Source organism: Branchiostoma lanceolatum, chromosome 17, assembly GCF_035083965.1.
Source record: "Branchiostoma lanceolatum isolate klBraLanc5 chromosome 17, klBraLanc5.hap2, whole genome shotgun sequence".
NCBI lineage: Eukaryota > Metazoa > Chordata > Leptocardii > Amphioxiformes > Branchiostomatidae > Branchiostoma > Branchiostoma lanceolatum.
Window position 1 is genome coordinate 7,731,860 of NC_089738.1, and position 25,963 is coordinate 7,757,822.

Genomic DNA, 25,963 nt, shown 5'->3' on the forward strand with positions numbered 1-25,963 from the left:
GGAATGCATAAGGATTTCTTTTAGGAGATCATTCCCAAGCAAATCACAAAGATGGGGATTTTGCACATGAACGTCATGTGAAATACAAGTGTGGTATTTTTAGACTTCAAAAGCAAGACGGATGCATTTTTCACACGGAAATTCACATTGCAATAACGCTCCAATATGGAATAGCTTCATTACGAATACGGAATAGGCTTTGAACCTACATATAGCGGATGAAATATGGCGTCACAAGAAGCTTAATGCGTTGCGGTAATCTTGTCAAGCAGACGTGCCCCTTTGACACTGAATCTTAAGACGTCGCGGCAGGTGGCGGCCTGTTCCAAGTGATAAGGAGTGTACTCCATTAAGGACTGTGTGTACATGTTTTTAGGCTAAGTAAAGGTTGAATTTTTCCTCTTCTTAGTTGGAAGCATTAGGCTGTACATACTGTGTGATAGAACAGGGCATTAAAAGATAGTCATGCCCCGAGGTACTTAAGCAGTTCTTTCTACCCACACATAAGATTGCTACTTGTCTTGTGACTTATAAGATGATGGATATCTTGGCAGTGTGTTCAAGTCCTGAGTGTTACTTTGCTTGGTGCCAAGAGAATCATTGAATGATACGGGGAGTCACGAAGACTTTTGATAATAAATAATTATATTTGAGAACTAGCACTAGCAACCTTAACTTATCATGCTTGTTGCTGGTTGCTTTTTTTTTCTGTGAAAAGACCCAGGAATGCTACTACAGGTACTCATATGAAGTATGAAATTAGAAAGGTGTAAAAATTATTACAAGAAATACAAACATGCCAGCTATTCAGGTGCCTTATAAGCTATTCCTCTTGGGAAAGGGTGTGGTGGTATTCAGACCATAGAAAAAGGTATTGACCCATATATAAGCTTATAAAGTATTTATGATTTGGAACATTCGAGCGGGTATCTAATTGTCTCAAGTTCAGTTGCTTTTAACAAAAGTTTGTTAGGTCTCGTCTGCGCTGTTGCCTCCTAGATATTTTTATAGAATTAATTTTATAGAAAAATTATATTTCAGTAGAAACACAGTTACCGGTATGCAGACTGTTTTAGGTGTCCTTCCCAAATAAATCTGTCCGGATTTGCAGTTTACTGGGTATACAATACTAACAAACAAACAAACAAATCGCATGGGTTGTTAGATTGTATGTATGCCGTTTTCAGTACCGTGTCTCCAGTTTTGCAGGTGGTTTCAAGCTGTTTCACATGCCACAACCAAACTATACATTACAAGCGCGTAGGTGGAATACCAGATTTCATTATTACATTTGCAACCTGGTTCCATTCAGGAAATTGTTATTACCAAGATATCATCTGCACACAAGACACATGACAGGTGGGATTTACACAGATGATGGTTTCTACAGTTATTGTAGTGATCTAGACAGCGAGTTTATATCTAGGAGTGTTATACCTGTGAGCATCGTTCTGGAAAATTACAGTCAGAAGCTGCTAAAAATGAACTAGATGGGAATGATGTGGAAACTATATTTATAGTATGTATACTAAAGCTATATTCTTGTTGTACATTGTAATTGTAAGCAAGAATTTGAGCTGCTTATTTTGAAAGTGTGCATGTTTGGGGAAGAAAGTGTTCTGTCAAGCAAAGCCTTTCAATAAATTTTGAACCAAATAGATGGCAGACAGTTAAGTATGGAAATCTTTTCCCTGAATCCATATATCATATTGGTGGCGTAATTAAGCCAGTTGTTAGCGGCACTGCCTCTATAATAAGAAGCCGTGAGTTTGATTCTGGCTGTGTCGCTCACCCAACATGCACGCCCCGGAAAGGGTTGCAGTCCTTAGGATGGGACTTTAAGCCGAGGTCCACTGTTAATTGTGCTGTTAAAAGAGCTAGAGGAATTTCCCAGGCGGTACAATGAACCTGTAAAAACTGTACATAGCATCTGTCTTCTCTGTCACGACCAGTGGAAGAACAGTTCTTCAGTGAGCTAAACTGGATCGATATCACCTTCTTTCACTTTCTACATACAAATCACTGTTTATGGTAGAGACCTGCCCTCTGGTTTCCCCTCCCATGAAAGTTAGTTTAAGAACCCCCTGTGCAGGAAAATCGCCGCCAAGGAAAGCCCATTCCCATGTATCTTACACTCTTATCTCGGTTCACAAATGCCAAGTTCCTCTCTATTTAGATGGGTAATTTTGCCTGAAGGATGTGTAGAAAAATGTGTAATGGGTCCAGTACAGCACTGTAAGTACTTCCTCGAGATAAAACTGTCCGAGTTTTAGTAGTAAATAGATGAAGATTACGGGCACAATCTTGGAATGTGGGCTGTAATGGCAAACCTCCACCTCTACAGTATATACTCATGGCTTTGAGGCTAGTTAACGCCAAAGCACAGGTCTTAAGTTTTCCCTGCTGGAGGCCCTTATCTGATGGCTTGGCTGTGGGAGATGTAGGGTCTTGTCATAGATTCCAACCAGGTAAACCTCTGAGTGATATCACAGTTCAACCCACCGTGACACGGGGCTTAGAGTAAAAAATATTCAGTCAGCTTCGGTTAAAGCTAACATTCCTTTTGCCATTTTGTTGCCGTCCGCATGTTTGACAAAAGTGTGATGTGAATATGTTTGGGGAGATATCATTGTGAATTCAGAGCGCGTATTCAGACGCTGGGATTATGTTGGAAGCTGTCCAGTTGCGTGTTGAGGTGCATTTATCCCAGGTGCTGAAAGGCCATCCGTCTTGTCTGCAATCAATATTTCTGTCTTTTCAACCTTCTCTATGCATAAGAACTCACGTTTTATTGGGCATCAAGAAGTGCTTAATGTATTTTCAACCTTCCAGATGCATACTTAGTGTGAAGTCTGCCAATATTTCGTGCTCAGAATACCGGAAAATAATTACATCTTTGTCTTAGATGTTTTTGATTGACGTGGTAATATTAGGCTTGATACGCTCACTCTTAGATGGCCAGGATGCTGTACTTTTTAATTTCAGAAAGTATGGAGCAGTCAGGATTTAGGAAAATATTCCTAATGAAATGGAATGCACATCGCTAGTTTAATTATTAAGTTATCTTTAGGGACGATAGTGATGCGATGTCTTTGCATGGTGTGTTCTTTTTATGCCAACTGGTCTGAACTGGTTTCAGCTGCTTTGTTTCAATGTCAGTGTCAACGTGTACGTTACATGTGTAGTATCTAATGCAGCCATTTTATATTCAGCAGTGTCTTTGCATGGTGTGTTCTTTTTACGCCAACTGGTCTGAACTGGTTTCTGCCGCTCTGTTCCAATGTTAGTGCCAACGTGTAGTAAGGTGTTACGTGACCATGCAGTTATTAGTTGTGGCATCTAATGCAGCCATTTTATATTCTTGTCAGCTTAAGTTATTCCACAGCAGAATAGATAAGATTCCTTCTCACCTTGTGAAATGCAGTATCCTATAGCAATTACCACAATTCATTTCTACTTTCCTTTAGAACTAATGAAAGATTTTCTTCCATTATGAGTCATATTTTATAAACAGCGAGTTATCTACCACTTATTGATAACCATGGCATGTCCAGATATCTAAACAAGAAGTCCCTCTGCAGTACCATAACAAGCCACTTGGCGGCCCAAAATCTCATCATTTCAAGGTTCTACTTCTACCACCCTACAAGTAACAAGACAGTCCACCCAGCCATTCTCCAGTTATTATGTTCACACACACAAATACACACACACACACACACACACACACACACACACACACACACACACACACACACACACACAAAGACATAACCTTCTTGGCCAAGATAAATGTAAAGATCTGATTTTATTAGCTTTTGTTGTTTTCTGACAAACTTTTATCACAAGACAGTCATGTGATTCTAGTAGGTATGACTATCACTGGTTTCTCCTTGCTTAAGCTATTGGTGCAGAACCCTCCAAACTAAGATAAGATTGACATGGACCGACCCACATGTGAACTTTAAATGCAACATGTATATGTAAGAGCATATCCAGCAGTGAGGAAGGCTGTCAGTAGCCTAGTTTGCTAAACACAACTACATCCATCATGACAATTTGTAATGCCCTCCAGGGCGGTTAAATTGTCAAGAACCGCCTGTTTTTCCTCCCCTGTCCTAGATATGCTGCAAAGAATCAATATTTTCAGAAGGGTGCGTGTTTTACCATGTGCGCAGTTTGGTCAGATATCTAGGTAAAGAGGTCATTTGGACCATTTAGATGCATTTTTTATCAAGTTTTGATCTTTTAACTGTTGGTGAACTTTCTTGTGAACCAAGGCCTGTTAACGTATGTAGTTGCATCTGGTGGGGCCCGGATCAATAAAAAGGAAGTTCGGAAATTCTGCTCCCTTGCATTTGGTGTGATTCTAGCTAGATCTGAAAGGCAACCAAAGCAACATTGGGGACAAAAAAATGCTGAAATCTTTATTGTAGTGACATTTACTAACACTGTCTAGCACATTTGTCTAATAACTTCATACTTTGAGCATTTTAAAACCGTGCAAAAACATGCCATACGATGATCCCCTTAGTTTCTCGAGCCTGGAAAACCCCAGCGACAATTTTCAGTGAGTTCTCACATTACAACGAAGTCATATTTTTGTATCATGGCTGTCGCTATAAACATTGATATTGTGTTGTTTGAACTAATCATGTATAGAAATTACTAAATAAATTGACTTTCAAAATCTGATTTTTGGGCCCTAATATTGCTTGGGTTTCTCATTTTCTTATGGACTCTTATCGTAAGACTTGTGCGCTGCCGTCAAATTAAAGTCTGATCTCGTGCACTATCCTAACAGATGATGCCGACCTGCTTCATTAACTACTGAAGTAGAAAACAAATTACAGTAAGGCTCACATCAAAGGGGGTGATATAGTCTTAGCCCGGCACCTGATTTTTAATGTTCTTTCGGTAGATAACTGGTTAACCCGATCGCGACTAAGCCTTCGAATCAATCCAGATTCTGCCCATACGTATACAATGGGCTCAGCTGTACAGCATGATTAGACATAGGATTCACATCAAAGGAAGGTGATACAGTCTTAGCCTGGCACCTGATTTTTAATGTTCTTTCGGTAGATAACTGGTTAACTCGATCGTGACTAAGCCTTCGAATCAATCCAAATTCTGCACATACGTATACAATGGGCTCAGCTGTACAGCATAATTAGATATACAGAATTCGCCATCTGTATTAATGATCCCTAGACGACAAAGTCGTGCTCAGAAATGTGCATTCATGTATAAGATAATGGACCCATGTGTGCCCCTGAACGGCTATATCAACGGTAATATTAACTAGAATTATGGTCTTTTATGGTCAAGTTATTAGCTGACAGGCCATAACATATATAGATATGAATATCATGATCAATAAACTGAAACTTGGCATGACATCCCATTTCTCTGTGTAAAGGAATATGAGTTCAATTAGTACCAGTAAATACTAAAATGTTGTCCTGAATTATTAAAAACACAATTCCATATTTGCTGCTGTTAATGCGTGCAGTATGAATCATAATTAAGTTCAGGTTTTAGAAATTGCTGAGATACTAATTAAAGAAACAGTAATGTTCAGATACGTAGCTTAACCCAAAATTTAAGAAATCTGAAAATGAAATGCCTGACCGAAGGTGTCTTGTAAATTGGTACTTTATATGATATATCGAGTGATTATGGTGTGATTAGTCAGGAATTTGAAGGATTTCTGCCTCCAGCAAAGGTTAATTGGTCAGGTGTTTATGTCATATGATTGACCACTAACGATCTGTAAATGATTGAACCAATTAAAGAATTTTAGACATTAAAAAACAAGTCATGTGGGTTATCAGTCAAACTGCCAGAAAGAGTGAATTTTATATGACCTACGTGTACGAATGAAGCATACACTTATTATACTTGTATAACCTGACTGTCCTAGTTTACATGCCTCTTGTATAACCATAGATAATTAGTGTAGATAATAATACCGACAGGTGTAACACAGGAGGTCTCACCCTTTGACCCTATTGACGTCAAATATCGAAAGTTTGACCAGGTATGTCCATCCAAGCCCTACTCATATGTTCAGTCATGTGTGAGTGTGCACGTTTCATACCATGTGCATTAATAATGCACTTCCTTGCACAGATACTTCCTCCAAATTAGGAGTAGTTTTGCTTCCTTGTTCTACTTTTGAGATTTCTTTCTTCGAAGAAATTTTGAATAGTTTGAATTTAAAAGTAAAACTAACATTCATTTAGTGATACGTTTTAAACGGAAACCTTTGAAAATATAGTTGTCCCCTGAATTTTATAGGAAGTGCTCAATTGTGTATAATCTATATTAGCACACTATCAAGTAATATACACTTATATTATTTACCCACCTAATTAAGCAGATAGTAATCGAGATATGCTACTGCGTTACCTACGTATATCGTACTTAGTACCAACTGAAAACACAGTCTTTATTGATAATATCTGAAATCATGGTTTACTCAAAGATTTTTGCAATCCTGACAGTAATTTTTTGTACCATTTTTGCTCCTTTGATCTAAAACCGTCAAGGACATATGTGGGTGTAGCACTCTTGGTAATCATACATGTAAAGTTGTATAATTAATAAGTACAATTCTGGAATACTTCTGGAATGATATACAGTTTTATTCCACAATCATAGACTTCACCTTGGCAAGCCAGATTTTTTTTTTACAGATTTATACCACTTTAAATTCCTGTGTAATTTGTGTATGACAGACTGTAACCGAAAATGTCCATTTGTAACTTTTCCGGGTTTGTAGTGATATACGTATGACTTCCAAGTAGTCAGCGATGTTTAACTACATGCTGTCCACGTCAACATGTTTCTTTCAGCACCTACATGTTAAAGGTCAGCTATACATAGATAACCTTGGAGAGTGGGAACATTGGAACTGCCTTTCCTAAACCATACAAGGATCAACTTCTGTAAACTGCACCTCTTTTGGTCTCTTGAATATAAAGTCGAGGTGTTTAGCACCCATGTATATGTGGTCCAGAAATTTAGTCCAATGGCTTTTGTGTTTCGAAGAAAGTGAATTTTAGATTTCAATTTTAGTGAAGAAAGAACAATTGGAAATGCAGGCATTTGATTAATGTGATTTATTTTTGCTATCAAAATACCAGTAATATTTACAGTAGTATGAATGTTGAATTTTTTTCAGTAATTGATTTTTTCTTCAACATGTTGCCATGGCCAAGAGATCTTGCTTTTCATCTTGATAATGATATGCTTGCAAAGTATGAACTCCAAGTTCTGCTCACTCACTCGCTGCCGCTTTTCCATCTGCGTAAACTGTTTTTCATTAACGTCAAGTACACGCACACTGGCTTCTCTCCTTCCAAGCCCTTTAAACATGAATCGAAGATAAACCAAAGTAGTTGTTACGCAAGTACCACCCCCATGTTAGCTTGGAGTGAATTTAAAGAACTCCATTAAAAGACTACGTAGCTCTCCACTGCTTTGAAAGAAGCTTGTGGAATAACTAAGGAGGCTTCACGTGTGTTGCTGTGTGATTTGGGTAATGCTAGTGGGTCTGCCTATTTCTTCCTCACAGCAATGTTTTCTTCAATGTCTTGTGATTATATCAATGTGATATTCTTCGAAAAGTGACCAATATCAAACTCATTCACACAGACTTTAGTTTAAGAATGGATATCATTTGTTCTAGATGGACTTCCCTGCAATTTCCGCCAGAAATTCACAGAAGTTAGTCTTAGATATAACGTTACATATCCCTTCTTGTGCCTTTTATTTATACCTTCTACATGTACCTAACCCTGTAACCAATGGAGGTAGTCAACAGGCTACATCAATAGCCTATGAAAAAATTGCACAATATTGTTGATGCATCATATACAGAAATATTTCAGTTTGATAATTGGTTTGTTTTAAATCTCTTATTTCCATGCATTTTGGCCAAATAGATAGAATGTTTGGCACATTTTCATCCAAGTGTTTACAACTTGACTGGTTTCCAAGTTTTCAAGTGGGCGCAGCAAATAAATTCTTCCCTGGGCAGTCTGGGCCACTCCCTTCAACATGAGTCATCGTATTACTTTTAGTCTCGGTTTATCTTTACTTTCGTTTTAATATTTCCTTCAGTCTCGGACACACAAAACTAAGGATTTCAAAGCAGAAAATCTAAACGTTTTGTACTTCTGGTAGATGTCCCAAATTCGGGTCAACTATGTCTGAATGTCAAAGTCCTGCAGAGCTGTTTGTATTGGATAGAAAAGCATACACATGTTTATGTCATGGCAGAGCCAGTTGTGTGGGTAGTAATGTTTTATTCAGCAGCGAATCCCCAGGGAAAGACATAGGGTTCAGACAGTATATGACAGTATAGCTGTGCGCAAGGGTATGGAAGTGAGAAAGGATGACAGCATTACTAGTGTGTATGATCAGAGACATATAAGTGAGCAGCCTAGGAATAGGAGACTCTCCTACATTCTTCTCACAACAAGGTATATATTTATAGAAATTTTTGATATCTTTGGATGAGGGTAAGGGCTCGTTTTATGCTGTGTAGCTTGGATTATTATATGAGGATATCTATAGCAGGTGTGGTTGGGTTTGTTTATTATTATATGATATGCTGAGTCATATTCCTATTGAATTTGTACTGCAGATTATTTTAATTTGCCTGTACATGGTTTGAGTTAGGGCTTGGTTTCAATTGTATGTATGTATCACAACAAACCATCTCCTAATTCATGTTTTTAGACAACAATATTGATTGCGATGTGTTTGGATAGGTTTACCATAACAAACCCCGTTGGGCCTTAGCCTCAGGCCACCGCCCATTCCCTACCTGGGAACAATAGCCTATGAGGTCGTCTACCCCTGACCTGGAATTTTCCATGATGCAACGACTGGGCTCCCTGCATGTGTATTCAGTAGGCTGTGAGTGCAGGGTACAGACGTGTGGGTTACAGCTCTGACAGTTAGCTTCAGCGTGCAACCAGAAGGAATAATACACTTCCAGTTTGACCCTTGAAGAGAGATTAGACAATTTCCGTACAGTTTGAGCAGTTTTTGTGGGAGGAAAGTCGGTATTGAGTCTGTTCCGATGGAAGTGTTGTACAACATGGACTGTAACCCGAAAGCCGCGGTTGCCGCCACCACAACATTCAGTATCCAATTTCTACAAGATATCCCCAGAACTCCTGACTTATCTCCTCATACGTTGTGGACAGAGGGTCTTCAGGATTTCAAGTTTGCAGACAAGGGAACGGAAAATAGCTCTTGCGATTGTGGCAGGTCAGTTTTTGCAGCGTGATATTTCAGGCCAGACAATGAGGAAGTAAATAAGGCCTTTGATGTGTGTTTGTGTGTTTGTAACGTGATATTAACCCAAGCTTCTTTCTCTTATGTTTACTGCAGTGCTACGAATGCTCCGAACGTGGTGGCAATAGACAACAAGATTGAGCAAGCTATGGTAAGCCGGTTTTAATATTCATACCCTGGGAAAACAATGTACTGTCTAGTTCTGTAGGACCTGTGTTGGTGTCATTTGCATGAAAATATCCCATCAAAAGCATGACATTTTGGCGTGAAAAACACTTTGTGTTCAGCCTTGTCAAAATCAAGTTTAGACACTATACACTGTGCTCCTAACAGGTAAGTCACATTGTCACGTAGGCAGAAATTTCCAGAACAACAACACCTACCGTCACTACCATGAATAATTTAACGCACGCATTACAAAACATGTCTCTGCATTCAGACCTTTGATCCCAAGAATGCCAGGTGCTTTAGGTCTTGAAAGGGAGTAGAAATACCTTTGCTAAATGAATGATTTAACAGTCCTCACCTTTTTAAGGTAACGGTGGTATTTTTAGGAGCACCTTTTGTGTGTTGTGCGTGTCTTTGTGCTGTGTACAGAATTACACTTCTATTTTCACTTTGTCAGCATAATGGTAGGTAAACACAAGGTACAAAGTCACTGGGGTGTGGTTGAAAGCTGTAAAAACATTCTCTTACATGTACCATATGGAGATTAAAGGGATTCTGTAAATATAGGAGGAATTCATACACAGGAAGATCGTGGACCAAACAAAGGAATATGGATTTACATGAATTAGATTATGGGGAGGGGGAGGTATGGTATTATATGAATATTTTCATACTTGTGTCTGCCATATGATTTTTGATCGATCCCAAACCTTTAAAAAATTAGACACAGTTTGATATCATAAAGGGCATGTGATTTTAACATTTGACTAGTTAGGATATTTATGATTGAAAATATGTGACATGCGTACAATCATATTTGTCACAAAGCAGAATATATTATTGCTATTTGTACATAAGTCATTTGAAAAAAATAAATACAGCACTGATATTACATTCACAGTAGAATGATCAGGAAAAAAGGAATTGGCAACCGTCTCACAAATTGGAAACATTACTCAGCGTCATTTAGAGATCGATACAGATTAGTTTAGGGGACACTAGAAGAGGAAAATTCCCACTTACCAAGTAATTTCATCCTCCTTCAGCTGTTGGCAAATATGGCGATGTTGGAAATTAGTTTATAGATGTAGGCAGATCAGATTTGTGTGGGATGTGGAACTGTGGAAGTTTCATTTGGACCAAGTGTGATACCAAACCTTACAGGAAACGTTTAATGCTGTTAAAACATCCGGGAACTTGAAAGACAATATTGTGCCAAAGCTAAAAGACCTGTATAAGCAATTTAGAGGTTTTCTGGCTGAAACTTTGAAGCTGTGAACGTGATACAAGCTGTGAATGAAACAGCTACGGTATTGCCAGTAATGAGGGTGCTCTTTAAATCAGGAGTTGTCCCATATTGTTATTGTGATAAGATTCAGAACTAAAAATTAGAGCTAAAAAATTATAACCGAGAAGAGAAGACTGGTTCAGAAGCTCTTTATAAGTGTTTTTTTTACATTGTAATCAAATTACATGTTGTCAGAGCTATCAGGGTCAATGACACTTGTGTAACTTATATAGCCCATTTTCGGTGACAGAAAAACATTGCATGTACAAAGTTCACAAGTTACTAGGAGTCAGTGCCTGAAGCTTTGGCAAGATCGAAATCATGTTGGAACCAACCTGATGGATTCTTTCATCTCAATCATAAATTCACGGTGAAAAAAAAAACATGGGACAGAATTTCTTTCATTTTCAGTGACAGAAAACATTGCATGTACAAAGTTCACAAGTTACTAGGAGTCAGTGCCTGAAGCTTTGGCAAGATCGAAATCATGTTGGAACCAACCGGATGGATTCTTTCTTCTCAATTACAAACTCATTTCGAAAGAACCAACATGTAAGAAATGTTCTTCCTTGTCAGAAACTTGTATCAAAAGGATCTAATATACCACCGTTCTGGGGGTCAGTGAACTTTTGGCACCCTTATCTTGTTATGCAAGGTCTGACCTATTTACACTGGCGCTAAACCATTCATCAACAAGTACAAAGTGCAGTACCTGTGGGGTGCAAATAAACAGGTCGAGGCTGGTCGGGGAGACGGTGCGAAAAACAAGCGCACCTCTCAAAAGAAATACACGTCACGGCACGAAATACCTTCTTTTGTCCTTACCTGCAGAATTACAGGTTGTCAGAATGGTTGAAATCAACCTGATCACTCAAAAGAAGTGGATGTCAAACCAAGGAATGCATTCTTTTGTTGTTACCTACAAAATTGCATGTTGCTGAAATGTTTACCCGCATTTTGTACTTGCAAGGTCAAATGGATCTACCGTACAGTCTATGGATTGGAAGACAAGTTGAAATTCTGAGGCAGCGAATTGATTATCAGGGAATTCGTCACATATTCACAGCCACTCAGACACCAATTGAGAACGTTCTTAAGTGAATTAGCATCAGCCAGACTTCAAATTGATACAACCTGTACATAAGTGGCCTTGGTTCTCCTGGGTCAAAGTATTGATTTTTAATTCTGCCAGTCACTGTGACCTTCCCAGATAGAAAGCTGAAAAGAGTGTTTCCCCATTTGAAAAGCAGTCAACCAAGAACTATCATTTCATCCCTGTCATCAGCTTGGAAATGATAGTTTATTTGGTTTTCCTGTTTCCAAAATAGAGTCTAACAAAAAGTCAAATAGCTAATCTCCAAGCAGATCTATTGGTGGCAATGACAGTATCCAAATGGCAAAACCTCAAACACGGGACCTCAATTTAACGTCCTATCCGATGGTGGCTAATATTATTTTTTTTATTATGATAATACTGCTTTTGCTCTTTTGATACTGTCATTACCACCGATAGATCTGCTTCGAGATTACTAATAGCAAGCAATAGATCCAAGTTCGAAGAAATGTTTTCAACAGGAGGGAGAACTCTATATCCATTAAAGCCTCTATTTGTATTCTTCTGTTACAGTACAGCAAACGTGACAACCCTCTTTAGAATTTCAACAAAATATCTGAAGAAAACAGCTACAGATACTGTAACATTGTTTAGTTTCTCTGAAACTTAGATATTTCAATGTCAATGGAAAAAGAAAAGGTCCATAGAATGCCAAATAGAAGGCTTCCTCAAAAGATTGAAAAAAACAAAACAGTAATGTTAATACGTAATACCGGAATGTTAATTCACTTGCTGGCAATTTCCCACCCAACCCTACTGTATTGTATCACCCAGTCCAAGAAGGGCCTTTGGGTGTTTCTGTTTAGATTACACAATAGGGTTGGACCGCACTGTGTAATCTAAACAGAAACACCCTGAGGCAGACCTACCCATACCCACAGGGTCACTGTCAACTCTCTAACCCAAATAACGTATGTCTACAACAATCTATCAAATGGTTTGATTTTGACAAGACAATCTATTAAATGGTATAGCCCCAAGTACAGCATGCAAGATTTTTGCGTTTCGGCGCATGCGCGCCGAAACGCATTCTCCTGGCTTTTACCTTCAAGCAAGGAGGCTTCAAGCAAGGACCAGGGACCAGGGAAGCTTGGTTCAACACTGTGTCGCAGATTTGCATGTGACACAGGACGGCGCAGATTTGCATGTGACACAGGACGGCGACCGCATGTAACTGCTACAACTGTTCGGAAATATCATTGCATTGTGGTTTCGGACTTTGATATCCTGAAAAATGACCATATTACATCTATTCCACAAGATTGCAGAAGAAAAAAAATGACTTCGTCAAGAAAACGACCAAAAATCGGCATAAATGATACCATATAGTAAGGTTATAGTATTACGTCCAGTTTGAATAGTTACGTACCGCAGCTTGGCCGATCTGGCAACGCGAAGCGCTTCGGACCCAGAAGATCCGGGTTCGTCTCCGTGCATGGATTTCTTTTTCTTTTTAGATATTGAATATCAAAAATATATATTGATATTATATTAATCTATCAATATCATATTTATGAATATCATTTTTTTTCATTAATAAATAAAGAAATATTTTATATTTGTTATTTTTAAATATTCATTTAATATATACAAGGCCTTTGTCTTATGAACAGGACTTCATAGATTCCAAACCCGGCATTCGAATTTTTCTGTTCATTGTAATGGAAAATACCGTGCAGCGGCTCCTATGCGCGGTAAGATGATTCTTGCAAAACACTCGCCACTAAACTTCTATCCCCGATGTAAACAGAGGCTCTTGATGTTGTTTGCAAAACAGCGATTCTTTGTTACAGTAGCAAATGCTCCATTGTTCAGTATCGACTTCATTCAGACAACACGGACGTGGAAAGTGGCGCCCCTCGGCACAAAACTATGGGAATTTTCATGAATTTTAGCAAAATTACCCAGGAAAATAAGGAAGAAATGTTGTAAATGCGGAAACCAGAATAATACGGATGAGGTAGCTGTTGATTTGTTTGACATTTGGTAGTCATTTTAGATAGAACCTTAGCTGTTATGAACTTCTATTTCACTTAATTACCATAGTGCTGATGATTCAATGGTGCTTTTTCAAATTTTATGTTTTATTGCGTGCCATGTACATAATTACATTGATAGCTTTTATAATGAGCCTATTATACATTTTACAAATAAGTACAAGTTGTAGGCCAAGACCAGCTTTTTCAAAAGCACTTAAGTTAAGTGACGTAACTTCAAAATTGCTTTCCCCAATCTGCCTTTCTCTATTAAAACAGTACTCATTTCCCAAAATGACAATTTTTCTTATAGACTGAACAGCCCTTGAGTGACTTCCTCTGGCAGATTTTACTTCAAGTAAAGGGAAAAGACAATTCACACTTATAAATGTAGCCGAAACGCCAGCTTTTTTTAAAAGCTCTTGTTTTCTTGTTTAAAAGGAAAGGGGTTGTGGCCCTACTAGCTGTTTATCTATTATCTGCTGGAAACTCTAGGATGAAGGAAATGTTGTAGAATGCTTCTTCTTACATTTTCCCATACGTATATATGGATTTCATACAAATTTTAAGTCCAGGCATTTTATTTGACTATTTTTGTGCTATTCCTGACATGATATTTACCAAGTTTTATCTTTATTGACATGAATAAGAAATTAAATCACACGATGACTATCCTGTTTATGCCCCTTGAAATGTCTTCTCATGTGACCTGTATCTTACAGAAAGTCTTGAGTAATGACTTGGATTAGAATGGATTTGTGTCCCTTAATCCTATAATCCAGTAATCCATTACAGCAGTCAATCAAGCCCAGTGCAACTCATCTTCCTCGCTGGTGTAATACATTTTCTTGACATGAAAGTCCCCTGTGCAGTGATGTTATGGACAGAAATTAAACCCAGAGATGTTTGTAGCAGTACAAAGAGCTCTGTCCACATTTCAGTAAAGTCTTGTAAGGTGTCTGTAATTTTGGAGATTTAGGCAAGCAAAGTAACACAAAAAGGTGTCATTGCAGACAATATTATATCCTTACATCTATCCCCAAAAGTCTATGTCTACGTCATTTTGTAGAAAACTATGTAAGTGGTTTTGATACCAGTAAAACAAACCAAATTTGTGGACGGAAGACAATTTTCCTTAAGTTGTCTACCAGTTATTAGGCAATTCCTTTTATTGCCTTTAACCTTTAGCACACTGAAGTAGCCATTTGGCGCCCAATTCCCTATTGGTTACAGAGTTGGGCAGTGGGGAGGAGGTTAAGAAAAGGAAAAGATGGATTTGAGGTTTGGACAGTTCTCTGGTGACTTCATCCTTCATGTTGTTCCACGTGAGATCCAGTTCTCTTCACAAGCTGCCTTTCAGACTTCATGCAAATGAGGTTGCCAAACTTGTCTCACGCTGTGAAGTAGGCCATGCTTGGAGAAAAGATGGGAGGGGAAAATGTCAAAGGCTATTTAAAGACATGTCCCTGGTTGTGGAACAGAATCGTGAAGGGCAGTGCAGATTCGTGATCGAGTTGAGGAGGAAAGGGCAAACAACTGGGAAAGTGCACACTCTGTATAGTGTCACAGTGGCGTAATGGCAGGGTGTTTGGCCCAGAACTCTGGGTTCAAATCCAGGGCCCCTTGACTTGTCCTGTTGACATTGTGCCCTTGAGAAAGCACTTAACACGAATTTCCTCACTTCACTCCTGAAAATGAGTATCTAGCTTCAGTTAGGGACGTCCCTCGGATACGACGTTGAGGAAAGCCCCTCATCAAGCATGTAAAAGAACCCACCCCATTTATTGAAAAGAGTAGGTGTCCTTCTGGGTGTGTGTGGATCATATAAATCTCTCCAGATATGCGTCTTGTACTCTTCAGTACAAACCTGGTGTGTTATGCCTTGAAACGGTTTTCTGGGTATGCAAAACAAACAGACAAACTCTTTTGAGGTTGGGGGTTTGGGGAGTACCTACATACAGTATATAGATTCAGTGAATGTGTGAGCTTAAACTAAAAAATTTTTTCTTTCCTCTTCTTTTGCTGCAGGACCTAGTAAAGAGTCATCTCATGTATGCCGTCCGGGAAGAAGTGGAGGTACTTAAAGAACAAATCAAGGAGTTGATCGAGAGAAATCAACAGCTGGAGAGAGAAAACAACCTCCTGAAACAGAACGCCAGCTCCGACGTCCTGGAACAGTTGAACACACTCCAGCCACCACCCTCACAGAACCAGCCTCCAACCACAACGTCATAGCTCCAACCTAAAACGTAACGTGTAGATAGTAGAGCAAGCAATGTAGTAGACGGAAAAGGACCCTTTTTGTACAGAACTGTGAATACGTACAGAATGAATTATTGAAAAGGTAGTATTTTTGAGAAGGAGGTAGAGTTTTTTGAGGCTGGTAAGCAAAAGATGCAATGTAATGATGACATAATGGTTGTGTCAGGTCACTGTGAAATCTGTCTATATCCACAAGAAGTCCAGCAATGTGAAGACTTGGTACACATGAGCCAGTAATACAAGGACGTTAGCATAAAATCTAACTAAACATCCTTGTATAGTTGATAAGTATAGACTAAGAACATCTAACAGTACGAAGTTAATAAGTCCACTATCTCTTATGCCATTGTGTTAAAAACTGGAGTTATTTTTTGGTCCCAAGGAAAGCACATTGAAGCATGTGGAAATGTGGTGTTGAGAAAGACCTGCACTTTGTGAACATCAAAGTCAACCCAAGAAAGAAATGCCTGTGATTGGTCAATACGATAATCATATTACCTGAACCAAGGATTATGATTGGCCAGAAAATCAATTGCTCTTCATGATGGTTGGTTTTTGTACATATTGTTGGACCTTTCATACTTGGACTGCCAGTGAAATGTTTCTGTTGTTAGCTTGACATTTTTACGAGCCATTGTGTCAAATGTCTTAAGTATGACGGCGCTTTTTATTTTATTTTTACAATTTGGTTCTTCTAGTGTGACCAACAAACTGGAAGATATTTTACTTATGCCAAGCATAAACTTTGTGTTCTAAATTGGGAACAGTGCAAAACTTGGAAACATAATTTGTTGAATATTCCTAATAATTCTGAATATTCAGATCACCTGGATGTTGATATTTCACATAGACACCACACTTGGGGAATGTCTGTGTTTCGCGTGATTTCTACATTCTTCATTGTTGCTCGGTTGTTAAATATTACATGAATGTCTCCTTTCTATCTTCAGCCATACTAACAGCAACGAAGCTCTTTTCTTGATTTAAAACCACTTCAAACTGAAATGTTGGGACATGGCATGCATTGAGAACAACATACAAGGATAAGACACTAAAAAATCTGTCAAATATGATGAAAAAAGGGCCTCTTGGAAAAAAGTGTAGCCCAGCCTTCTATTTGATCTTTGGAGAAATACTTTCTTCAGTAATCCACTAATAACCTTGTTAAAAAGTATAAACTGGTAGGTTATGATGTAGTGCCTTGTATCTGTTGATGTAGACAGACAAGGAACTGTGTTATATGGTAGGGGTAGGGTAGGGTTAGTTTTGAAGTCCAGTATTTATTTTATAATCTTACTCATTCATGTACTACATGTATTAAGTATGTATCATTGAGTTCAAGCGTTACTTAAATAATTCTTCCTTTTCTGTCATGATCCTCAGCATTATTTTCAGGGATTTGTAGTAATTTTGTTCTGAATCAGTTCATGCTACAATTTTGTGCAGAGTGCTGCTAATTACTGAGTCCTAGGTCCATGTTAAACCACACCAGCTAATTGTATTGCCACAAATACTTGTACATCTCCCCCCATCCCTCCAGTGTATAAGGATCCGTTGAAATTGGACTGACACAAGCAACTCACTTGAAGCCGGAAATTCAACCGATATGTAGTCTCTAAAATGATTTTTATTGAATGATTAATCTGAATGCGGGGATACCTTTCTACTGTAATGCAAATTTGATTGTTCCAACAAAAACTGGACATGATAGACTCTTCTTGACAAAATTAAGTGACAACACATATTTACAACACAGAAAAAAATATTACCATATTAATATTACCATGCAATTTCTAATGAAAAAAAAACTGCTTAAGAAGAAGAAAAAGAGCAGTGCCTAAGCACTGAAATATTTCAAAATTGAGGGGAAATCTTGTGTACTTTCATTCCCATCATACTTATTGCTGGACTTTTATGATTATGAGTAACTTGAGCAATGTACTTTGTCTTGTGTACTTAAAAGTGTCTTGTATACGACATATCCATGTGCAAACTTATACTAATTGCCTTCTAGATAATAAGAACTACTAAGGTAAGAATGACAATAAACTGGCAAATTCTAGATTATACAGAGGAATTAACTAACCAATGTACTGCTCGTGGAATTATACCAATGAAGAACTATACAGCAGTGCACTGGTATTCACCAAAGTTATTGTTATATACCTACTTAAAAGTGTAATCTTTTTATTGAGAATCATAATGTGTACTTAACTTTCAATGTACTTTAAAGATGGTGTTATTTTTGTGTCTCTTACCATGTGATTCTTTTGGTTTGAGGCAGATTCTTCCTCTCCGAACCATTTGCAATATTTTAAGGTTGCTATGTGCATATGATATATGAAAATCCAAAACACATCACTGCGGTATTTCATGTAGCTATGTTTTTGCAAAGTTTACTCCAATTCTGTTAAACACTGAGAAACTGCCTCTGATCATCAACAAAGTTTCATGTTCTGTATATTTGAAAATTTGATAGCCATAAAGTTCTCGTAGCAGAACATCTTTGAAACACATGCAAGCTAAGAACCGCTCGTCCAACTGAACCAGTCACTTGTGTATTATTATGCACCACATCTTTGTAGATAAGGCAATGTTGAAATGTAGATAAACGAATAAAACAAATGAGAACCTCGGCTTTGTGGAGGTTTCGGTGAAGAAGAACTTGATGTGTTGCCCACTTTTCTTTGTTTCCTGCAAAGTTGTTTCCTCATGGACTAGATGCTAGCCTTGTTAGTTTATGTCTGTTTACTAGGAATGCCTAGCTAGTAGTACAAGTACTTTCAACCACTGCTGCTGGCGACGAAAAGAAAACAGAAAGCCTGATAAAACACTAGAAGATGTCCAAAACATGCCAGAGCCTAACACCTACTTGAAGAGTGCACAAAGTATTAGTATAGTGACCGTGATTAAACGTTTAGAGAAAAGTAGTAGAACTATTGTTTTTCTAAACGTTAAATCGCGGTCACTTTCAATCACTTCCAAAGTGCCAAAATTGTCAATCTGAAAACATCTTTGGAAAGCTGACACCCTCCACCATCTCACTGGCGAGTTTGTTTTGTCAGATGTAGTCGTTAACGCAAGTTAGAAAGGGATTTGTCGGGAATTGGCTGATAGGAATCTGAGTTTCAATGCGATTCACGTGGTTTGATTGGTCGGGGTGTTATAGGAAGGAAAAGACTACATGCAATTCTGTTGGCTAAATCAGACCTCTAGGAGCCCTTCCACTGGACAGCCCCTTATGCATGTACATGTATTTGGCCAGTGAGAGTTTGTGTTACACAGACTACCTTTTCCCACATGCATCATAAAAACATGATTTACCTGAACACCTGGGAGAGTAATATCAGTAACAATTGGAGGAGCCAAAATGTTGATCCCCAACATTACAAGGCAGCACAGCAGTTAGATCCAAAGGATTGACATCTTCAGTTTGAAGGGAAACTGCAAAGCGAAGTTTGCTTCTTTCAAAGGCTGTAATTTTTCACTTTTGATATTATATTTCCTAAACAGGATGATCAAAATGATCTTCTATTAACCATGATTTTCTCTTACTCTGCCAGACAGAAACAAATTCGTTTATATAACAAAACGCAAATTCCACAGGTGCAATATATCTGGGCACCAACGATGATAGTGGTGTTGCCCGCATTAACAGTATACTGCAGTACTGACTAAATCAGATAGATGTCGCTGTGAGACTGCTAACCACCGTCTAACATCAAGAAGCAAAAATAATCTTGTACCTTGTAGTTCTAGCAGAATCTGACAAGTGGCGCTGCAACTTCATACATGTATGTACTGATGTTTCAGTGCAATTAAACTTAAGCATGGTGATACATGTGGAAAATTTTCCTATGCTTCTGTCATAAAATGCTGGCTGTTTATAGTATTCAACAGAATTTGGTTCTTAACCTATTATAATGACTATTAAAAGAAGTTGAGCAAAATCCATGTCTCCCTATTTTGTCTCCAACTGGAGCTTTTGTTCATATCTTAGTTGTTGTGTGGCATTGCTCCTTTCTCACAAGCAAAATCTCCTCTGAAAAAAAATCAGAAATCAGACCTTTTTTCAGGGCCCTGCAGATGTCGTTTCCAAATGATGTCTGAAAAAGTAGACTGTTTATTTTGAGTGTGTAAAAGCTACACAACTCATGTGTCTTGACTCTTGCATTTTTTTTGATAATTCTATCACACATCCATGACTGGAAGGCAAAGTTGTCATATCACCACTGATAAAAGTATCTTCTTCTAAACTTAATGATGGCAGAGTCATTCACACAAACATTTTGCAGTTGAAGTTCTTTTCTTTGCCTAATTTCGATTTTAAAATCTGAGTGAAAATAATCATACTGAAGTTCTTGTCTGCAAAGTTTGCACATCTCTATGACAAAATGTCTTGTTATATCAGATCAAACTGTCAAGGCAAGTTTTGGTTGCATACCTGTAAGCAAAATTTCAACCATACAGGTAGTATACTAGTACCAAACTGAGAGTCAGGAGATATCTGTGTATTATCCCCATTAATTGGCCAAAGCACACCAGAGTGGATGCCTTCTCCAACCGAAAAGTGAGCTTATCAACCACCAGAGTGACGGTAGGTTTAGTGTCACCTCCAAAGGATGACCTGATTGCTGAACTGCAGTTACTTTGAGTACCGGTAGCATGTACTCTCCAAGCAGAGGTTAGTGAAGAAGATTGTGACCTTTTTATCCTGTGCTCCATTGCCATCTCCATGGCCGACGAAGAACGGGGCAGAGTATAAAAAGGTCACGATCTTCTCCATTAACCTCTGCTTGGAGAGTAGGTAGCATGTAAGTTGGGGCTTCGGGCCAACAACCTATTAGTTTTCACTCAGCAGTTGGGAAGCGGGATCACTATGATCTCATCACACCTGATTTCAATCCTCATTTCATTGTTTTATATTACATTATGTAATGGCTGCACCATTGTTTCACTTACAGTGTAGTTGGTAATATCATATTATGTCTATGTTATTTAAGTTTTAAATAAACTTTGGTTTTGTATTAATTAGTAGTTTGCATAACTTTTTTGTTTGCTCTTGTAACTTTGTCTGAGTTTGATGTGAATTTTGTTTGGGGTTCCCCACCAAGGCACATTGAACAGCGCCAGTTGGCAATATGTTTTCCCCTGGTAAATAAAAAACAAACAAAACAAGAGTCCGTAGGACACAATTCTCCGTGAAGTATTTATAGTATGTACAAGTATTGACCCACACAAATTGCATCTCTGCACAGTCCAAGAAGTGTTTTAGAGCAAGTAAAGAAAAAGTGTTTGTTTATCTTTTTCTTTCAATACAGGAGTGGTCAACCTGCTGAAAAATATGTTTTTACAGCATGGCACAGATGGGATCTAGAAATTCCGGGAAAAGTCACAAAGTTAGATCTAGATGGCCCATTTTCAATTATCAACGAACCATTCAGCCTTACAACTAAGATGTATCAGAAATCACAAATATGCAGTAAATCCTCTCTCCACAATTTATTGCAGGCCGGCCTGGTCTATAGCTATCAAGCTATTTGCAATAAAAAAGGCTAATTTTATATTATCGTAACATTTCACGAAGGTCAAAGGTCACCGGATCTAACCACCCGGAAGTGACACTGGCGCGCGCACTTTTCTGAGAGATATTTCTCAACAATCTTTCATCCCCTGCGTAAACTTTTTACATTGTCACAGCCTCCGTATTATAAACTACAAGTGTGGTAAGTTTGAAGGTCCAGAGATTTGCCATTTTCACACTGTGCGTAAAAGTGCATCGTCCGTCCCGTGCGCACATACTGTATGCGAGTTGCGAGTGGACACCGCATACTTAATACACAGACTGAAGCTCACTCGGCACATGTTCGCAGCGAAAACTCACAATTCCCGTTGCCGCATTGGTATGTAACTTGGTATATCGTTTGCTAGGTTGCGTGTGGTGATGCACGTTGTCTATTTTTCAATGTAACAGTGACTATACGATCACAGCAAGTAAGGAAGATTTTAACCCCGTATCTGCCTGAAGTATTCCAGTCATGCATAACGGATTATAACATGGTCCCTATGGCAGGGCAGTGGGACATAGCATTAATTATAGGGGTGCAATTACGATATTGGATTGACGTTTAAAGTAGTTATGGTGTAACAAAGCTGTTGTGCATCACCACGCCGAACCAGGCAAACGATATGCCAAGTTACACACCAATGCGACAACGGGATCGTGAGTTATAGCTGCGAACGCGCAAACAAATGCATTCCCAACACTCCCAGAAGGAGGTCATCCTCCTTCCCGGAGTAAAAAACCACACTCACACTACTGAAATATGAGAAAACTACCACTATTACCTTCTTCAAATATCATAGTCCTGCCACACTAAAATTACACACTTTCTATTATTTTCTATTGCTGCCTTCTCCTAATTCTCGAATAAACAAAAATACACAAGCAGACGTCTGTGTGTGATTACCTTATCAATTTATTACCAGAATAGATACTGTTTATGTACAGTCAAAACAGACGGTTGCCCTTTTCTCTTCCATGATACATCCTCGCTACCCAATAGGAAGAATCAGACAGAATATTTAAGGCATTACTCATTGACAAGTAGAGACAAAGCCTGCATCTACTAGTATCTTGCTAGTATTAGAACTTTTACCTCATGACAACATGCAAATTTGATATACTGTCATTACAGAAGACTGACCAATGGAAGGGGCTGTAACACAGCAGTGATGGCTGGGAATCTAACAGCTGATTCTATTGGAGGACACCAGTTTACTGGGAGTTGCTCATTGACAATAATTCTATCATCACTATATCATTGGACTACTAATTGATACTATTGGATGGTCAGAGTTCGGGGTTGAGGGGTTAAGATTAACATTCCAGATTGCATGTCCTTTTCGCCAATCGCGGGAATATTTCCGTGGCCTGCGCGAACTTCCAGAGGGGTTATTCTGTTCGTAGTCGGTGGATCGGTAGTGTAGCAGTTGTCGCCTGGATACGATTGGTTGGTCCCGCCATCTTGTTTCCCATAATTCCCCCTACTGACGCACGTTAAGCGAGCCTGATGCTTTGGATGATCTGGAAAATAGCTGAAGAAAAAGAAGAAAACAAAATTAAGTTTAAAGTTCAATCACTTAGCAAAACATGCGAGCAATCAATGTTAGCTTTGGCAAGGTTTAACTATCGATAAGATAAAGTGTTGTTTTCACCTCTACTGTAGGATGTTTCCTGTGTACAAAACCTGAATAAATTTCCGCACTTCTCACGAACGTCGCTTGTCAAGTTGTACCATGCACTAGTGTTTTGATCAATGCGTAACCTTCATAAAATGGCTCTAGTAGTAGCCCACTGCCATTGAGAGCTGGTGGCCATGCCTTCAGAATTTCAATCTTGTCATGAAAAGCTATTCAGGACTCAAAAAAGCTCGTGTTTTGTAGTATAAATAGCACAGCTAAATAGTAAATTTAGTTTTGCCATGTCACTAGTCTTTTCCACTTGTATTCTGAAATTTCTTTATTGAACTTCTCAAAGATGTCAAAGCAAATATTTATATTCCTGTTATTTAAAGCAGCATAGCTACACTGTTATATGAATAATACACTTCAAAAAGTGGCAGTACTCTGGCATATTGATGCTTTTTCTTTCATGAATACAAGAATGATCCTAAAATTCTTAGTTCAAGCAAGGGAGCTTTTTCCTAGTTTTACAAATGTTTTTGCAAAACTTTACAAGCCGAAAAAAATTAAGGTCCATTTCAGTTAATAATCAGCTGCAACAATAATCATCAAAATGCTTGTCTATTCATGATAAAACAAAAATAACCACAGACAAATCAAGACAGACAACAAGAGCAGACAATCCACTGAAATGTAATCATCAAACCATGCAGACGATTCAGATACCTATTGATGGCAACTGAGGCGACCATTTCTACCCAATTCTGATTCTGGAAATGATTTCAAAGACAGCTGAAACAAACACACATAGAAAGGAGAGAGCAAAGAAATTATCAGCAAAAGAAGATAAATTCAATAATTGCATAATTCTCCCTGGATGTAAAATGCAGAAAATGGCAATTCTTGGCACCAAGGCAAATACAAATTATGGTCTAACCAAATTATGTAAATTTTAATCTCACTGCCAGTGGTCAAGGGAATATCTCTGGAGTTACCGTTACTGTTTAAGGAGGATCTGAATGGGGGGAACCCTGGCAATGCTCAACGGCAAATCTATGGGGCCATGCAACGCTTCACAGTAAATTCAGGAAGGCCAACAACGCTAGACAAAATTGTTCCTGCGTAAGTCTTTGGGAACAAGTTAATCGGATTATTCCTTTGTGTTCATAGGCGACTTGCAAACCAGCGAACACCGAAACAAATCTGACAAAGAATTTCCCATTGATACTTAATCCTATTCAGGATTAAAAAAAATAACGTGCTAAATGACAGTAAGTCATGCAACTGGATAATATTTTGAAACAGTAAGATGTTTCAGACAGCATCCACTGTCTTTCGTCAGTGACTAAAGTGAAGAAACCAGGTTTTATACCAAAACTTTGAATTAAAGAAACCAATTACAGTTCACGAATAATTTTCCCACAACGCTTGAATAACGTAGAATAAGAGTGTGCCAGCTACGATTAACGATGAAAAAATATGCCTCACTAAAAAAGACATGCTGACCCTCTTTTGGTAAACAGACAACTTTGCATACAATGAAAACAGAAGAAACGCCCAGCTGTAGTCTGCCCCCCCCCCCCCCAGCGTCACTGTGTACCAGCCACGTTGACAATTATCCTGCCACTTCGAACTTTGCCCCCTCCAGTTTCTCCGCTTGAATAAACACTCAACGTGTCATCCCAACCTTGCTTCATCCAAAAACTAACCAAGATTGCCCTCTCCTGTCTTAAGAAACGCCTTTAAGACGTAGATGAAGAGAAATATTGATTTCTTGATCATTGGAAGAAAGGCGGAAGTGTGGAGGGCTTCCCTGCAACGTCACACACAAGATGGCCACCTTGCTTCCTCCGATTTCCTACAAATTTAGAAATCTTTTAATATTTCCCTCCTAGAACAACCGATCTTTACCAAATTCTCACACATTTTAGATCAATTCGTTCCTCATGTAGGTAGTAAGTCTAAAGAGTTTTTAGGGGAAAAGAAATGCTTATTTTATGGACATAACAGCGGTTAAAAGTCACATATGTTTCATCCGTGACGGATTTTTAAGACAATCTTTTTTAAAGCCAGGAGACAAACTCTTACCTGATCCACAGACAACGAAGATGAATAACGCCAGTAGCCACGGTCCAACCGGTGATTTTTCGTCCTTTGGCATCTATAAAAACAAAAGAAATCGGTCTTAGAAAACGAGGAAATTTTCATGACGTAAAATCTTCAGGGTTAGCGTTATGTACTTTTTGCCACATCAGATCGCCAACTTACCAATGTTTTCGCCACGTTTCCTCGCTTGTCGACGTTTTTGGAGTGCTTCTCGTTGGCCAGGCGCATCCTCTGTTTGCTAGGCATGGTGACAGTGTCGTGGTGTAGCGGTCGGCAACAAAAATCCGTCCAAATCTCGGGAAAGAGAGAGGAACTTTTCTTCACAGCGTCTTCGTTTTCAGCTGCAACGTTGGAGAGGAAATCAACAAGCCGCGCCACACCCTTAATTAGTCCGCCTCCACTGCACAAAAAATAGTACCACTCATAATTCCCTAAATTAAACAAAAAATTTCATTAAATCTATAATCTTTAATTCAATGTAGCATTATGTATATTTCAAAATATTTTTTGGCTTACAAATATGATGTTAGAAGAAAATATATCAAATTA

The 25,963-nt window shown here is 38.5% G+C and overlaps 3 protein-coding genes across 4 annotated transcripts in view; 1 reads left to right on the plus strand and 2 right to left on the minus strand.

Annotated features, from left to right (window-relative positions):
- LOC136422665 (TSC22 domain family protein 4-like) overlaps positions 1-18,787 on the plus strand; it is a 55,246-nt gene extending 36,459 nt beyond the window's left edge. For both annotated transcript variants that reach the window (XM_066410490.1, XM_066410491.1), the window contains 2 exons: positions 9,412-9,466; positions 15,890-18,787. In XM_066410490.1, the coding sequence (XP_066266587.1) occupies positions 9,412-9,466; positions 15,890-16,096 (262 nt within the window). In that variant the 3' untranslated portion in view covers positions 16,097-18,787. The remainder of the gene's footprint in view (positions 1-9,411; positions 9,467-15,889) is intronic.
- LOC136423336 (tyrosine-protein kinase RYK-like) overlaps positions 1-25,963 on the minus strand; it is a 189,224-nt gene that overhangs the window by 99,247 nt on the left and 64,014 nt on the right. The gene's annotated exons all lie outside the window — the stretch shown is intronic.
- On the minus strand, positions 22,839-25,783 carry LOC136422666 (stress-associated endoplasmic reticulum protein 2-like). The gene is made up of 3 exons (XM_066410492.1): positions 25,577-25,783; positions 25,397-25,469; positions 22,839-23,221 (listed from the first exon to the last, which is right to left on the minus strand). Exons 1-3 carry the CDS (start codon positions 25,658-25,660, stop codon positions 23,184-23,186), a joined length of 195 nt encoding a protein of 64 aa, XP_066266589.1. The 5' UTR covers positions 25,661-25,783; the 3' UTR covers positions 22,839-23,183.